Raw genomic sequence first — 19,107 nt, forward strand, 5'->3', positions numbered from 1 at the left:
CCGTCTCTAGGTCTAAGGAATTGTTATTGAAGAGGTCAAAAAATCAGAAGGACAAAAATTGTTTGTTTTGGTCCAAAGCACACAATTGTTTGCATTCCATATTAAAAATTTTTTTTTCAAAGCTTTAAAGAGGGGGTCTAGTAATTATCGAAACTTATGCATAAGAAAGTCCTGGATTTATGTCAAAATCAAGAGAATTTGAATCGGTTAACATATATATTTAATATACACCAGATTTAATAAAAAATTTATCGTGAAATAAATTTATTATTTCATTAATGATGATCAATCAAGTTAGTTAAATCAATAGTATTTTGAAATCCTTGGAAAATATGTCTTTACGATGTTTAGAAATTTTTTAATTTGTTTAACTTTTGATAATTTTTTAAATCCGATTACAAATTGTGTATGTCTGATGATGACTAATGAATTTTGTAATCATGACGAGGAAATAATGTTATAATGTTGTTCGATTTATGAAACGTTACATATATGGGTAGTTTATTGGTTGGTAATTTTCGGCGTCTCAGGTAATATCATGAAAAATGTGTAACAAACTAATAGTAAATAGTAAACGAACCTTTTTTCTTCGGAAAAAGTTGTTTGCTGGGTGAATTGACTTCCGAAAGATTTTACATTGGCGATTGCTTACATTGGCTTCAGAAAATTATCCTTAAAAAATCTTTATGGTTTAAAGCGGAACTATTTAGTTTTAACCACATTGGGGTGAAGGGGGCTTATACCGTACAGTGAATCAGATAACTTTTAAAAGATTTGAAAAAGGTCAAATTGCTAAAGTAACCCGAAATTTCGTTACGTCTTTGGTGCGCAACCTATCATGCGCTCTTTTCACTTCTTAGACATCATCACATACAATAAGTAAAATATATGTATATCATTTACAAAGCATCTATTGTTTGAAAATGACAATAATCTGACGAACACAAACACTATAGAATCTGCATGCTCAAAAAAACGATCGCTATTAAGGAGTAAACTCTAGCCGTGCGTCGGAGCTGACACTCACTTTTTTGTAGTAAATAAAGAGTTTTGAGTTGATGTTTTTCACCACTTTTCTACGAAATTTGTTTTTTTTTTAGCCACAGGGTAACCACGGGTTACGATAACTACGGGAGCAGAATCCCGGGTCTAGCTAGTTTTATTTAGTAAAACTAAACTATATTTAGCATAAAAAAGTTCATAATCTGGCCCCCAAACATCATATTTATTAAAGCTTGTTTTTTCATCCATATTAAAGTTAAACAAGTGAAAACAAACAATTGACTTAGTTAATTGTTGAAATACCATGCATAGACAGTGTTAATTACTCTATCACATTACACATACATACATGTCACACATACGATATCCCCATATAGTACATGCTATACAATTTACGCCTAATTTGCTCCCTCACGGGTAAACAGTGATGTTTACGAAAAAATGTTTCAAACAAAAGTTGTTTATTTTTTGATAAGGAACATTTTATATACTTAAACTATTGTTCTATCTCTAACGGTTTACAATATAAGTCCTACGGACCCAAGACCCAATTGACCTATGTTGCTCATTTACGAACTCGACCTCACTTTTTACGTCCTGAGTACGCTGTAAAAATTTCAGTTTGATATCTTTTTTCGTTTTTGAGTTATGGACGGACAACCGGAATTGGACTAATTAGGTGATTTTATGAACATCTATACCAAAATTTTGTGCGTAGCATCAATATTTTTAAGCGTTACAAACTTGGGACTAAACTTAGTATACCTTGCATATAACATATATGCATGGCATAAAAAATGTAATAATGTTACGATACTCGTTGGTACAACAAAAATTAAATTCACCGTTATCGCTTCAATACACCCCCGTGTAAGTAATTTAACACATTATGTTGCTATGACAACGGTAACGATAGTTAATATAAACAAATATTTTTCTTGAAGCGAAATAAAAATTGTACATTTTTTAAACGATATTAAAAAGGTTAATGAAACTTGATTTTCGATAGTTTTACATTTTTTAAATCATTTACAAAATATTATCGAAAATTAGGTAATAAAAAAAAAACTGGAAAAAATGTCACGAAAAGTGAAAAATGAACGGTATTATGTGCAAGAGATACATAAACACACTGATAAAATTAATAAAGAGTTAAAAAGAATTCGTGGTGAAATAAGTGAATTGAAATCTACGTCAAGTTTAAAGGATAAGGTTTCACAGGAATTAGCAAAATTGGAAGAAGAAAAACAAGGTACGAAATATAAGGATGAATTTTTGTTGACTTCGAGTTGAGACATAGTTATTAAAATAAATACTACGATACTCGAAATAAAATTGTATATTAAGACATTCTATTTAAAAAATTTAATTAAAAAAGAAAACATACTAAAGACCTACATTTCGCTATTACGCGCTAGTCATCTGTCCGTCTGTCTGACCGTCTGTACATCTGTGTACACGATAACTCAAAAACGAAAAAAGATATCAAACTGAAATTTTTATAGCGTGCTAGGTCGAGTTCGTAAATGAGCAACATAGGTCAATCTTGAAAATTGTTAGAGATAGAACAAAGTTTTAAATGTAAAAAAAGTTCCTTATATAAAAATAAACAACTTTTGTTTGAAGCATTTTTTTTGTAAACATCACGGTTTCCCTGTGAGGGCGCAAATTATGCACAAAGTGTATAGTATGTAGGGAATATCAGTTATGTATGTGTGACATGTATGTATGTGTAATGTGAGAGTGTAATCAACACTGTCTATACATGGTATTTCAACAATAAACTCAGTCAATTGTTTATTTTCACTTGTTTTTAAATAGAATTTCTTAATATACAAATTTATTTCGAGTATCGTGGTATTTATTTCGGTAACTACGGTACAAAATGTTATAAACATTTACTTTTTATTTTGGTCGCGAAACTCACGGCCCCTGTTTTAATCATGAAGGAATGAAACTTATTATCTGATGTAGTTTTGGTATGAAAAGGTCAAGGCTAAAGTTCGCTATTTCTTCAAGGACCCTGGTTAAAAAAGCATTTATAATATCCAAAATTCTAAAAAATAAATTTTGCTTCAATCGATCGTTGGTACATTGTGATTAGTCTATGATTTGCTATACGAATCCTGCCGTGAATAGTTATTTCGTGATTTACTTGTAGGAGCTAAATTTTGCAATTCTAAGGCCTTCTCCACACTCTCGAGCAGTAATGTGTGATACTTTTGGTGTTCTCAGCCTTGCTTCACTTTGCCCGACTTCGCTACAAAAGCGATCTTTTTTACCCAAGGGCGGGCATTTATTTACCGATCTAAGAAATTATAAAAAAAGTTATTAATGGCAAAAAATTAATTTTTTTAAATGTAAATATTAAAAACCGGTCCTGGCTATTTTACACTAAAAACTAATTAGAATATGAATACTCGAAGAAGCCATAAATACTTAGTAACAACATCGGAGCTTGGGCAAACATCAAATATGTTGTGGCTAATTATAAATGATTGAAATAGAGATGAGTTTTCAATTTAGATGAAGTAATGACTTTATAGACTTCACCTAGACCGCTAAATTGATTTCAGTTCAGAAGCAATAGAAATAGATAGTTGAGCTGTTTTTGGCTTTTATGGTTATAGTTCTAATAAAGGACTAATAAAATTGATATATGGCTAGTACTACAAGTCGAGTTTACGCTGAGTATTGAGATTGAATAAAAAGTTTGAATTTCAATTTGAAGCTTTGGAAAATGAATCACAAAAACTACGATTTATCATAAATATTTGCAACAACAAAGCACGTTTGGATGATGTACAAAAGGAAATTCAAGAAAAACAAAATGAAAATCGTGATTTATTGATACGTTTAGAAGATATCTATATTAGTCGTAAAAATAAGGAACGTAATATTGAAGCCATTAAAACTGCAATTAGTGAGGTTTGTTAATAATATATAATTGAAACACATTTTAAATGATTGCACAACGGTTTGTAGAGTTTTCTTCCCCTGATTTGGAAAATTAGGAAATTTCCAGGAGATTTTTAGAAATCTTAATGTATTTCAATAAAATTTTTGAAAATATTGTATCCGGATCATCACAATGTCGTTACATTTAGACTCTAAGCTACAGAAAAAATTTTGATGAAATTGACATTTTACATTAAATAATTTTATTTAGGTGTTTACTCAAATAACAAATTCAAGCTTTGTGTTTTATTTTTGCGAAAGCGTTGATATAATGTCATCGATATCCATATGTTTGGGAGAGCAATCCCAAATAACCTTTCCTGTCCCATTGAGGCACGCAACCAAGATTTTACCCCGCCAAGTATAAAAAACGATCTCTCTGCGAAAGTTAGGCTCGCCGATAGAGTTGTCAGTATTTGTAAAAACATTTTTATATTGGAGTACAAATTTTGGTCGCATGCTTCGATGAGATATGCTACCGACTCTGTTATAGCGGAATTGTTTTCGCATTCAATTTTCCATTTGGCCATCCCGAGTCGGTATTCAGTTATAACAGTTCATTTACTATCATTAACGAACCGCCGGTACATCTGAACCACTTTTTTCACTGCCTGGATATCGATATTCAAGCCTTTGACACCAACATTTGGTACAGGTAGTAAAAGTCCGTACTGGAATTCTTCGAGTACCCCCGGAGACAATCTCTGCCCCAAATTATTGATAACGGAATCTAACAGGGGGATGTAAATTGATTTCCGAAATTTTTTCGCTGAAGCGAATTTTTAAACAAAATAAATGTTTCTCCCAAAAATTATCAGATGGGGGCTTAATATAAAAATTTGGAAGAATAGACTAACTCTTTGAAGAGATTCATTGTTTTCTTTAAATTTTATTAAATCATTAGTCTATTTAGGTGATGGGTATGTCAATCATGCGCATATGGATGAATCCGCTACTGACTGTGCAGGACTTTTTAATTACTTCTTATATATTTTTGTTTATTGAAACTTGGTAACATACTTATAAACTTCACGTCAAGTTTTCAAATTTTATGCAAAAAAATTTTTACCATGAAAATTCACCCTTTTGATTCCCGTAATATCATCGGATGCATTCAATGTGAAATTAGAATTTATAGACAAATTATTTAAAGCTAATACAAAAATATTTACGAAAAAAATTTTAAGACGTTAGTTGCTTATTTTTAAATAATGAAAATTTTTTATACGTCCTGAGCTTAAGTAAAAATTTCAGCTCGTTTTTCTTTTGAGTTTTGATGGAAAGTAGGCTAATTTATCGATAATTTTATGAATTTTTAAATAAAAATTTTATAGCATCAATATTTCTAAGAGTTACAAACTTGAGACTATTGATAACATACTCACATATATTTCATATATAAAATATAAATTTTTTTTTATAAAAGTAGAAAAGAATTTTTACTGGAAAAATTCATTATAAGCTTTTTCATATGTCTATCGGTTATGAAAGAACAATTTGTATTTATGTTACCATTTTTATTAAATTTCATAGAAATTGCTATTAGTGAAATCAATTCAATCGAATGAAATGTGAGATTCATTTATTCTGCGTAAATACCTTAATGAATTAGAAAATTCGTAGAACTATCTAAGGTCTTAATAAATAGAAAATAGGTCATACAGTGAATAATTTACACAGTGTTCGGGAATCGAACCTGAATTATAAGATATCCGGTATGATGCTCTAATCAAAGAGCATAAGATAGAAAGAAGACTTCAATTTTAAAAAAAGAGTATTGGGTGTGTGCGTAGTCATGGTCGGGACAATAAAACCGATGCCAGCGCTTCCAGTGAAATTTTGGCGATAAAGGAGGCTGTTATCTCTAATTTGCAATTCTTTACATGTAAATGTTCTAGTGAATATCAAATTAAAATTATTGAAAAACACTAATTAATTAAACTGAATGCATTAAAAATTGTGAAAATAAGAAATCAAATTGCATAAATATTATTTTTCAAATGTAAATTATCATAATTATTTGTTTAAATTTGTAAGACAATAATATTAAATTTTCAATGTTAGTCATAAATGCAATCCATACAATTATATATACATTCATACAATTCTATAATTAAAGTAGTGTATCGTTACCATGGAAACGCCTCCAATAAAACTCACACTCTGTTCACCTCCATAATTTCGTTTAAAAAAATTATGTTAATTGAGCGCAGTTTCGATCTACGGGCCTCAAAGTCAAGACCAGGACCTCACATTCTTAAAACTTTGGTCAAATATAACCTCTTATGGTGAGGTTATATTTGACCAAAAATTTTAAAAGTGTGACTGAAATTTAGTTGTTATTAGTTTTACCTTTTCGCTACAATTCACCTTTGTGCTGAAAGTCGGGACCAAGGCCCCACATTTTTGAAACCTTTTGCACTGAGGTTAAATTTGACCAGAAATTTGAAAATTATAACCCAAATTTAGTTGCATTAAATACTAGGTTTATCAAAATTGAATATAATTTGGAAGTTATAGAGTCAAATTTATTTTTTTGGATTTTGATGACGTCATAAAGTTCAAAAAATCGATTTTTTGGATAACACAGCCCAATTTTATCCAATTTGTATGGAATTTTTTTTGAAACCAACAAACTTTGGGTTACTCTTTTCAGTTGTGATGTTACTTTTTCGCTACATTTCACCTTTGTGCTAAAAGTCGGGACCAAGGCCCCACTTTTTGAAACCTACTAAGCTGAGGTTAAATTTGACTAGAAATTTGAAAAGTGTGACCTAAATTTAGTTGGATTACATACTTGGTTTATCAAAATTGAATATAATTTGGAGGTTATAGAGCCAAATTAAATTTTTTGGATTTTGATGACGTCATAAAGATCAAAAAATCAATTTTATATAACACAGCCAAATTTTATCCAATTTCTACAATTCACCTTTGTGCTATAATTTAAATATATAATAGTTTAAGCCTCTATTAAATTTTAAATTTTTGAATTATTTATTTTTATTTCTATTCTCGTTTATTAAATTAAAAATTGATACTGACATTGAAATGTAGTAAATTTTAACTTTTTAACTATAATTTATGATTGACGTTGACGTTTTATTTCACATGTTTATGTTAAAATTCAATTATAAAATATTGAATTTTAATAATAATTAGGCTACTCGTTTAATTTTAATTTTTGTATAGTAAATAAGCAAAATGTTCGTTATTAGGAAGCCAAAAACATCCGAGAGTATATAATTAGGGAGTTGAAAACAATCAGGAAACATTCGAGAATTTTCGTTTTAATGTTTTGATCCTTTGTTATAAAAAAATATTGGCTTGGAATTTTACAAGAAATCAAAAAGTCTACTCACGATAAAATTGTTTTAAATCCTCCTCATATACTTTCGATAGTTCGAATATATTCGGAGAATATACTTTGAACAAATAAATATAATTTTGCTAAATATTGAATAACTTTTTTAAATTTATTTCAAAAATGTGACAAAGGTGAATTGTTTCGAAAAATTAAAATCACAACTAGAAAGAGTAACCCAAAATTAGTGGGTTTCAAAAAAAATCCCATACCAATTGGTTAAAATTTGGCCTTGTTATCCAAAAAATCGATTTTTTGACCTTTATGACGTCATCAAAATCCAAAAAAATAAATTTGGCTCTATTACCTCCAAATTATATTCAATTTTGATAAACCATGTATGTAATCCAACTAAATTTGGGTCATACTTTTCAAATTTCTTGTCAAATTTAACCTCAGTGTAATAGGTTTAAAGAATGTGGGGCCCTGATCCCGACTTTTAGCACAAAGGTGAATTGTAGCGAAAAAGTAACATCACAACTGAAAAAAGTAATCCAAAGTTTGTGGGTTTCAAAAAAAGTTCCATACAAATTGTATAAAATTTTTCTGTATTATCCAAAAAATCGATTTTTTGAACTTTATGATGTCATCAAAATAAAAAAAAAAAAAAAAAAAATTGGCTCTATAACCTCCAAATAATATTCAATTTTGATAAACCAAATATGTAATCCAAATAAATTTGAGTCATATTTTTCATACTTTCTCACGTTAAAAAATCCATGAACCCTAACTTTCTGCTGCGTAGAAAATAAGCTCCTGAGTGCATGTGGAGCATTTTCTCGCATAGGACATTTATATAACAGAGTGGTCATTTTCGAGATAAAGCATAAAGGGGGAAATAAAATGAGTAAAATTTGAAAAAACTTTCTGCTCCTTGCCAAATAAATTCCCTAACGACCGCACAAATATTATGTAATGCTAGCAGACATATCCTCCCTTCTCCTTCCGATTAATATCAATCAAACAATGTTACCCTTTTTCGGGGGGTTTGGTTGATTGATGCGACAGTTGTAAAAAATAAGAAAAATGATATTTTTGTTTAGGAAAATGCGATACTTGAACGTGAGTTAGATAAATTATCACGAAATGATCGCATCGAATATTTACGCATGAAACAAGATTTGGAATCCGTTCAAAAAGAAATCAAAGACTATGAAAATACCTTAGGAGAAAATAATGAGAAAATGGAGTTCTATATGAATAAAATTGATCATCCTGTAAGTAAAAAAAGTCATCTTTAAGAAAATTTATAAAATTATAGTAAAACCTCGTTGAGTTGGATCAATTTTAGGCGAAAAGGAACTGTAAATAGGAAAAATAAACAACAGGAACTTTGAAAATTACATTTTTTGGGAAACTTATTTGAGATGCGAAGGGGGTAACTTTTATTTCTTATGTTTTTTGTTTTTTGGAATGGAGTTACATTTGTTTTGATACGAGGCTATGATATTCAATGAAGTGTACACTGTGCTTTGTAGAATAATGTCGTTACTTCTTTGGCTACGTTTCAGTTTTGATTGGCATTAACTGTACTATGTAAAAGACTTCGAAATTTGTTTAGTTCGAGCTATTTTGAAGTTCGATTGACGAGGTTCTACTATAGAATAAATTAATCATTGCTTTGTTATTTTCTAGATAAAAAAGTCATTATTCAATTTGATCTCTGAATATGAGACGTTACGTGAGGAGCATGAAAATTTATCACAAATAATTCGAAACAAAGGTTCAGTGAAACATGAGGAAGAACAGCTGTTGACATCGATTCGTGATACTCGAATACAAGTACAAAGTATAGAAGCTGAAACTAAGAATTATCAACAAAAATTGGAAAGTGTTCAAGAAATTATTGATGGGCTGGACAAAGTGAGTTTTATTTTTCAATTTCTAACAAATTTAGCCATTAGAGCAAAAAATTCAATAAAAAAATTCAAATATTTTCAAAATTTCGAACAGTTGTATCTCCGGGTAAAATGGTATAATCGGGATCATTTATAACTCATTCGAAAGTTTGGACTTTATAGTTTTTAATACGAAATTGAAAATTATTTGTCACTTCTCAGCGCTTTGTGTCGAGGGTTGAAAGGATGAGAAAATATATCTTATATTTTTCTAAGAACTTTGAATACGTACAGAGGGAGCAAAAATGTATTGGAAGAGAGCTTATGCATTCGTCTGCAGAATTTGTGTTAAGATATTCACTGCAAACGACAAAGTTTAGATAAAGCACAGTCAAACCAAAATTGGACACTTCAGAGTTTAAACTTTTTCCTTTAAAAACTTTAACAAAACTGTTTAGAATGTACTTTTATAGACTTTAAATTTTTAAACACAAATTCGAAACTTTTACATTTGACAAAAGCCTTTTACGGAAGTGCGCATAAATACGCGTTCTACAGAGAAATAAAGCTTTCGAAACAATAAAGTTTTAATAAAATGTTTTAAGAAGTTTCAGTAGTGTCAGTGTAGAATTTACTTTGACAGTGCGTACTTCGAATTAGAATCTGTAAAAACTCATTCTTAACTTTTTTAACTAAGGGTACACGGTAAGAAATGTATGGCGTTTACTACAATGCTGGTATGGTATAGAGACAGATACCATAGTATCTATGTTAGCATAAGTAATATTACAGTATTGAATAAGGCTGTCTACCAGAAGTATTGTGATATCACAATAGAAGTATCGCAATCACTTCCTTATGGGCGTCAGGCCCATACTGAATTTGATCAAATTACAACGTTCAAAATAGCGATTTTTTTGTACAGGATTTAAAAGAAGGTTACAGCGCACGTCACGGAAAATATTTAGAACTTATGAAACGTGAGGAAAAAATGAATCAATTTATCGAATCGGCAGTGGAGAAAATTGATAATATTAAAAAAATGTCAGATGCAGCAGATGACTCGATTGTAGAAGGGTTAAATTTCTGGTCTTTACATTTAGATGAACTGGATGATGGGGAATTTGATACTGATGATGTTAATACTGCAAAACAGGAGTATCAAATGCAACTCACTCGCTTGCATAATGTTGGTATTTTTTACTTCGGAAGTGTGTTCGGCTTTGATCCAGGAATTCACGAAATTAAGTCAAGCCTGTCAAGCACGAATACATATTTTCTGGATACGACGATTACTGCAAGAAGGCTTTATTTAAATGACTGAATACCTGGATTCTTTTCAGAAGAATAAATTAAATTTTCTATTAAATATTGCAGATTACAGAAAGGATATCACAAATTAAAACAGAAATAAATGAGTTACGTGATAAGAAAATGGACATAGAAAAACAATTACTGGAACAAGATGACCCAGAAGAAGTCAAAGAGGTGATACAAGGCTCAATTGAAACTTTTACAGCGGAAAAGGATGTTTTATCGAAGAAGATTAGTGCCACCGTCTCAGCTATTGAAGTTGCTATCAAAACGAATAAGGAATTAACGGTGTGTAATAATCATAGAAAGTTTTTGTTCTTATTCTTGATATTCTTGAAAGCTTTTGTATACCTAGTCCAGTATTTTCATACCATGTATATATGAAATATACATAGTATATTAAGTTTAGTCCCAAGTATGTAACGCTTAACAATAATCCGTCCGCCCGTCCGTCTGTGAACACAATAAATCAAAAACGAAAAAAGATATCAAGCTAAAATTCTTACAGCGCACTCCAGACGTAAAAAGTGAGGTCAAGTTCGTAAATGAGCAACATAGCTCAATTGGGTCTTGGGCTCGTAGGACCCATTTTGTAAACCGTTAGAGACAAAACAAAAGTTTAAATGTAAAAAATGTTTCTTATTAAAAAATAGACAACTTTTGTTTGAAACATTTTTTTGTAAACATCACTGTTTACTCACGAGGGCACACATTAGATGCAAATTTTATAAGTATGTACTAATATGGGATTATCAGTTATGTATGTGTGACATGTATAGGTTATATGTGTAATGTGATAGAGTAATAAACACTGTCAATACATGGTATTTCAATTAACTCAGTCAATTGTTTGTTTTCACTTGTTTCATTTTTCTAATGATTTATACAAAAATAAAACCAATTCAGGTGATTTTTGCCGTTTTCACGCTGAGTATGTGAAAACAATTTACCAAATTTCAGTAATCAACATGTCATCCTTGTAGAAGCCGTAACTTCTAATTAATTTTAAAAATTAAAATTTTCACTTTATTTTCAGGAAAAGTTAGCAAAAAATCAGTCATATGCTGAGATTAAACAATTTGAGGAAAAAATTGATGATTTACAAAAAATGAAAAATGAATTTCTTGGGCGAATTAATGTTTTAAACGAAAGTACAAATACGGAAAAAATAGCCGAGGAAACGTTAGCGTTAATAAACACCTACAATAAAATGCTAACTCAGAGTGGTTAAGGATGAAATCTGCATTGTCAACATTGAAAACAAGAAAATCAATATTTTCATTAGATTGTTTACCATGAGGTTTATATATTTAGTTAAATAAAAAAATTGCACATAGATGTCGTTTATTCAATGAAAAACCACCTTTTTCATGCAATTAACCGATTTTGTATTTCAATTTTTATCATCGTTTAGGACTTACCTGAGAAGTGAATTTATCCTAAGGATGATCGATTTTTAAAAATAAATTTTTCGGGGTTCAAAAATGTTCATTGATAAAATGCATTGAACAATTTTAGAATATTCAAAACATTTGCTGAATGCGACCAAGCTGATTTATTTTGCTCAAGAATTCACTGGCCGTTTGCAACTAATTTGTAAAAAGATCGAATTTCTACATGAAAAGTACACAGTAAGATTTTAGGAGCTTGTTTTCCTTACTTCTCAAAGAGTGAATGCGTGAATAAAATATCAAAAAATTCGATTTTAACTTTTAAATCAAGATTTTATTTAAAAATATTAAGAATCGGGCCTATTTGTCAATTTTTAGTAGGCTTAAAGGAGTTTGAATTTGGAGTTTAAAGTTCAGATTTTGGTAAAGTATCTTAAAAAATGTGATCCATAACCCTGTAAGACTGTGCAAAACTTCCAATCGATATTCCTCTAAATAACGGAAATATGATGGGTGCCTTCATCTTGAATGCGATACACTGTATAAAATGTATATTCGAAATTTTGCCAAATCATAAAGCGTTGCTTTATCGAATTAAAAACTTTCATATTCTGTAAGCTTTTCTCAAACAGATGGCTTACCAAACGAAGAAAAAGCGCTCTAAAATTATGAGAGTTGAATTTTCGTCTGTTTCGACTTTCTCGGATATAGATGGCTCACTAATCGAATAAAAAAGACATGAATTTTCACCGATTTTCACATAAAACGTAAACTATTATATTATAATGAAATGCAAACAGATGTCATTTGAACCACTGATTAAAAAATAATTTTAAAAGAATTGTAATTTAAGTAGATGTCGCATAACATGTCATATTAATTTTTATGGTCGAAATTATTATTCTATTTTAATTAATGATTCTAGTTAATTATTAATTAAAATATTTGTATTTTAATAAATATTAAATTTAATATGAATATTAAAAATTTATTAAACAATATGCTTTTGTAATATAATGGGCTTAGGGATACGAAATAATTAGGTGTACTGTACAAATAAAAAATATATAGTTCTGTTCACTAAAATTGAAGCAAGATGGTCTGAAAATAATGTTACTAGAAAATTCCCCACTACCTGAAAATTATTTGAACAGGGCTGTTTTTTTTATGCAAAAATCAGTCTTTGCCCTCTTTATCATTCGTTCGATATTCAATCGATTTTTTTAAGGACTTTCATTCATCAACCTGTTTTGCTGTCTGATAATTTTAAATGAATAAAAAATTGAAAGTTTCTTTGAAATTCTGTTAAAACTTTAAATAATTATTTGCTGGTAAAAGTTTCAAGTATAGCTATCGATATTATTTTTGAGAAATATCTATTGATATTTTTCCATTTAGTCCCACGTTAAACCTTACTTTTTGTCACTTTTTATACCCTGAAATATATATCAAGATATACTAAGTTTAGTCCCAAGTTTCTACGCTTGAAATAAATTGATGCCACGAACAAAATTTTGGCATAGGTGTTCATAAAATTACCTAATAAATATACAACTCGATTAACGTAATAATGATTAAAATCGGTTCACGCGTTTGGTCTCTAGAACGCTCCAAAGAACCAAACATACATTGGCTGAAAATGAAAGTCCACAAACTATGGCAAGTTGGGCGTTGAATATACCATGCATATATGAAATATACATAGTATATTAAGTTTAGTTCCAAATTTGTAACGCTTAAAAATAATGATGCTAGGAAAAAAATTTTGTCATAGGTGTTCATAGAATCTCCTAATTAGTCCATTTCCGGTTGTCCGTCCGTCCGTCAGTCTGTGGACACGATAACTCAAAAACGAAAAAAGATATCGAGCTGAAATTTTTACAGCGTACTCAGGACGTAAAAAGTGAGCACCATAGGTCAATTGGGTCTTGGGTCCGCAGGACTCATCTTGTAAACCGTTAGAGATAGAACAAAAGTTTAAATGTAAAAAAATGTTCCTTATCAAAAATTAAACAACTTTTGTTTGAAACATTTTTTCGTAAACATCACTGTTTACCCGTGAGGGCGCCAATTAGGCGGAAATTTTATAATATGTACTATACTTGATTATCAGTTATGTATGTGTCACATGTTTGTATGTGTAATGTGATAAAGAAATCAACACTGACTATGCATGGTATTTCAACAATTATCTCAGTCAATTGTTTGTTTTCACTTGTTTCTTTTCAGTTTATATTTAACTCTTTTTGGACTTTTTAAATAATATTTTTAATTGAATTCGAGTGTACCCATACGTTAATTACAATTTTGACGTAAATTATACTAATTATAACATTGTTGTATAGATATACATTAAAAGTATATTAATAAAGACACATTTAACCAGATAGTTTTAGGATACCGTTGGATAATGCGGACGGACTTAAGTGTCATATATAAATTAAAAATTTACAATTTTTATCGAGCCTCTTGGATGAATTAATAATTTTTCAAGTTATAGCCCTCACTTATCCTCTCTTTTGTTCACAATTTTATGGATTTTAATTTTTTGGTGGGGAACTCTGAAAATGAAGTCTTGTCCATGATACTAGCTGACATTGTAACTTTCTATAGGTCCAATCATTAAATTAACCAGATTTTTATACTTTTTGGATCAAAATTACCCCATATACCGAGTTTCATCAAAATCCAAAACAAAATTTTTTTTGCATTTTTCTCAATTTTTTCAAAGGGGTACCCCTTAAAAAAATTGGAAAAAATCGAGAAATTTTTTTTATCTCCAATTTCGATAAAACTCAGTTTATAGGGCAACTTTGACCCAAAAAGTACAAAAATCGGGTACATTTTATGACTGGTCGAATAGTTTTTGAGATACGGACCAAAATCGATCCAAATATTGCGATATCTCGGAAACTTTGCGTCCAATCATTAAATTAACCAGATTTTTATACTTTTTGGATCAAAATTACCCCATATACCGAGTTTCATCAAAATCCAAAACAAAATTTTTTTTGCATTTTTCTCAATTTTTTCAAAGGGGTACCCCTTAAAAAAATTGGAAAAAATCGAGAAATTTTTTTTATCTCCAATTTCGATAAAACTCAGTTTATAGGGCAACTTTGACCCAAAAAGTACAAAAATCGGGTGCATTTTATGACTGGTCGAATAGTTTTTGAGATACGGATCAAAATCGATACAAATATTGCGATATCTCAGAAACTTTGCGTCCAATCATTAAATTAACCAGATTTTTATACTTTTTGGATCAAAATTACCCCATATACCGAGTTTCATCAAATTCCAAAACAAAAAATTTTTTTGCATTTTTCTCGATTTTTTCAAAGGGGTAAAAAATCGACAAAATTTTTTTATCTACAATTTCAAAAGTACAAAAATTGGGTGCATATAATGACTGGTCGAATAGTTTTTGAGATACGGACTAAAATCGATCCAAATATTGAGATATCAATCCCAGTTTTCGGAATAACGTTTTTTATTGAGTTCCGATTATCAAGTTTACGGTATATCATATTTTAAGGATCGATGCCTGCAGCCTAACTGTATAGCAAGTGAATAATTTCTCGAAACAATAATATATTTACTACTGCCATGTTAAGAACTACAAAGAACTGCAACTTTCACATTCTAAGACCAATCTTAATTAAGGTACATACCTACGCCTAAAATGGACCTATTCCTAAGATTTCCAACTTCCAAATGTAATACTTGTAAGCGTTCGAATAACTTCTCGCTCATATTCGGTTAGAGCTCTAGATAAAAGTAAAAAAGTATTATGTAAGAATTCAATATTTCAAAAAATTGGCCTTAAAAGGCACACGTACCTTAAAGCACATTTGCAAGCTCATGAGCTCATGCAAATTCAAATTTCCATTGTGAACAATTGTGATGAATAACCTTTAAAAGTTTTCTCATGCAAAAGTTGATTTTAAAATAACTTTTTTTTCAAAAAAAGATTCTCTTTAAAAACAATAAATCAGAAAACTTCATTTATTGAAGAACAAAAGCTTTTTATTGAATATTCCACGAAAAAGAAAATTTTTAAATTTAATTTTTTAGTTTTTATTATTTGAATATATAGACGAATCATTTTAGATCAAAAAAGGCTAAAGTGAAGAATTTTTATGGTACCTCAACCTATCGGGTCAGTTTTTTTTTTTTTTAAATGTTCAGGAAGATCCATATATCAAAATCTACATCTAACTTCTTGCCGCTAAAAAGTTTGGCCATTGCTATGGGAAAAAATCCCATTATTATAATCCATTTTTGAGGTGATTTTTGAAAATTATAAAACCTTGAAAATATGCAACAAAATAGGCCAGAAACAAACATTTGGAGGGTCTTCAGGATCACTAATCACTATTCTAAAGTCAGAATTTCGATTTACTCCCCCCCTCCTGGGATAATTCACCCCGCTGGTCCAAATTGAATAACAGAAATTGCTGTTTTGGACTAGCGAGGGCGAATAACCCCAGAAGGGAGGAGTACATCTTCATTTTAACATCGGAATCGTGATCAATGACCCCAAAAACCCCTGAATGTATTTTTTTGATCCATTTGGTTGAATATTTACAGAATATTGCAATTTTGGACCAGCGAGGTAGATTACCCCATGAGGGGGAGATTATATCGAAATTCTGATTTCGGAATAGTGATCAGAGACCCCGAAAATCCCCGAGTATACGTTTCTGGTCCATATTTTCAAAGTTTTAAAATTTTCAAAAATCACCTCATAAACAGATTCTTATGATTGGCCTATTCGGCCCATAGCAAAAATCAAAACTTTCTAGCGGCAAAAAGTTGGATTATGATACATGGACCTTCCTGATCATTAAGAAAAAAAAAAAAAACTGGCTCGATAGGTTGAGGTACAAAAAAATGCTCTATGATATGCTAAAATGACACGACTAATAAGAGAGATGGAAAATGGAAAAACTTTTCATAAATTATAGTGAAAAATTATAGAAATTTATCAAAACATTTTTTTTTTAATATATGTATTAGAAAGTTTTCTTTTTTTTTTTATGGTGTGAAAAAAGTTAAGTAATAGGCTTTTCAATTTAGCTGCTTTTGTATACACGTTGTGTTTATACAAAATTTGTATACGTATTATTGGAAGAGTGACTAATTTTCTTTCTAAGTTTCTTTTGTCAAACTTCCCCTCATTTTCCTGTATTTGCAACGTGTGTGAGTTTTTTTGGAGGCGTTTCCATGGTAACGATACACTACTTTAATTATAGAATTGCATGGATGCTTATATAAAGCAAAAAGTTTAAATTTATGTAAAAATATACTTAAATATTCTGATTTCGAGTCATAAAAGCAAATTTTTCTTCTATAATATTAAAATTTTAAAACTGTATATCACGTGACCTAAAACGCGGGCCCTGCTGTGATGTCATATCGGTATGAACCATAGACCATCAGTTAGTTCAGTGTAGACAGCTGTAATATAATAAGTATTTATATTTATTATAATCAGTTGTCTATGAATATATCTGTCAAACTTATTTGTGTTATTTCGTGTAATGATACCGATATTACGTCATCAAATTGGTTGCCCGCGTTTTTGGTAAGAAAGCGTGTGTATTTTTCCGAAATAAAATTTTGGTGGCTTTTTATTAGCAAAATCAACATTTTGAAGTAGTTTTTCAAAAATAGTAGAATACCGTATTGTATGGATTGCATTTATGACTTACATTGAAAATTTAATATTATTGTCTAACAAATTTAAATAAATAATTATGATAATTAACATTTCAAAAATAATATTTGTACAATTTGATTTCTTATTTTCGCAATTTTTAATGCATTAAGTTTAATTAATTAGTGTTTTTCAATAATTTTAATTTGACATTTTTTATAACATGAACAGGTAAAGAATTGCAAATTAGTTATAACAGCCTTTTTTATCGCCAAAATTTTTCACTGGAATCGCTGACATCGTTTTTATTGTCCCTACCATGATTACGCACACAACGAATAGGCTCCTTAATGTTATTTTAAGCAATAAAAACATTCTTTTAAAAAATAAAATTTGATAAAAAGTTTTTATCTTCAATTTCTACGAAAGTTTTGATTCAAAAAGATTAATTTTTGTTTTCCCGTAGTCTGCATATACATATAAATATTTGTTCTTCCCTTCGGGTGGAAAGTGTCAACTTTCATCCCGCTATGTTAAACGAAGTTGTCGCTTTCCGACTCCGTCAAACAAAAAAATAATATACACATCACAGAGCAAGTAAAGAATGTCTCAGATCTCATATTTTACACCCTCGGCTTAAGAGATCTGATACATTCTTTACTTTTTCTCTCTAGATGGGTCGCTCTATTAGCTCAGTTGGTTAAGGCGTAACCAATTCCGTCCGCGGTATGCTACTCGGTCTCTGAAATTGAGGAGCTAATAAATGAAATTATCAGCGGAAAGGTGGTAAACACATGTATGGTATCACAATGGGCTCTATAGCCTAAGTGTGTCCTTCGTGGACAGCCAATATAACATAACCTAACCTAGATGGGTAATATACTATTAATATGGCGAGATGGAGTTCGTCGGGTTCTTTCAATCTGAATCGAATGTTTGTTTGAACCAAACCGCTAATCTTAGGATTAGGAATCTTAGGAAAATATTTATCGAGAAAGGCTATAGGGTGTATAACATCAAGCGCCAGCAGTTAACCGTCCGATTCCCTGGACGATTTCGAAACTTACTGAATGGATTTTAAAAAAACTTTACTATAACGTAGCTCATACGTCAAAATAAAATATAGGCTATTATTTATTAAGAAACTATCTGACCGCTTTTCTGCACAATTTTAAGAACTACTGAATGGATTTAAATGAAACTGTAATAAAAAAAAAAAATTAAAAAATATTATCTCATACATCAGAATGGGCTATAATTTATAAAGACAGAACACATGGGCTATAATTTATAAAGACAGCAGTTACTCGAGCGCTTCGATGAGTAATTTTAAAAGCAAAAGAATTTGAATTCATTCATGAAATTTTTTTCAGACAATAGCGTTGTTTGCGGCTAATTACATTCTGTGTCACAAAAAATGCACGTGTTTTACCATTCTAAGTGATATAGCTATAACAATATATATGAATTACATGTACTGCACTTCGAATGATTTGACTAAGAGTGTACAAAATAATGAGCAGTTAAAGAAAGTTCTATATTATGTGAACTATATTAAAATCACTTCGTGCGACTTTA

The 19,107-nt window shown here is 30.1% G+C and overlaps 1 protein-coding gene across 1 annotated transcript; it reads left to right on the top strand.

The window, feature by feature from the left end:
• Nucleotides 1-2,079: 2,079 nt before the first annotated feature.
• Nucleotides 2,080-11,707, top strand: LOC123303037 (lamin-like protein). Its single transcript, XM_044886134.1, has 7 exons — nucleotides 2,080-2,254; nucleotides 3,734-3,930; nucleotides 8,368-8,541; nucleotides 8,960-9,187; nucleotides 10,088-10,351; nucleotides 10,540-10,764; nucleotides 11,513-11,707. The coding sequence occupies exons 1-7, from the start codon at nucleotides 2,080-2,082 to the stop codon at nucleotides 11,705-11,707; spliced, it is 1,458 nt and encodes a 485-aa protein (XP_044742069.1).
• The last annotated feature ends 7,400 nt before the right edge of the window (nucleotides 11,708-19,107 follow it).

Source organism: Chrysoperla carnea, chromosome X (assembly GCF_905475395.1).
Source record: "Chrysoperla carnea chromosome X, inChrCarn1.1, whole genome shotgun sequence".
NCBI lineage: Eukaryota > Metazoa > Arthropoda > Insecta > Neuroptera > Chrysopidae > Chrysoperla > Chrysoperla carnea.

Bases quoted from the DNA above. Each gene is read 5' to 3' on its own strand.
- LOC123303037 (XM_044886134.1), top strand. From the start codon at position 2,080: ATGTCACGAAAAGTGAAAAATGAACGGTATTATGTGCAAGAGATACAT. The intron at 9,188-10,087 runs GTGAGTTTTATT...TTTTTTGTACAG, and splicing joins TTATTGATGGGCTGGACAAA to GATTTAAAAGAAGGTTACAG. The intron at 10,765-11,512 runs GTGTGTAATAAT...CTTTATTTTCAG, and splicing joins AAACGAATAAGGAATTAACG to GAAAAGTTAGCAAAAAATCA.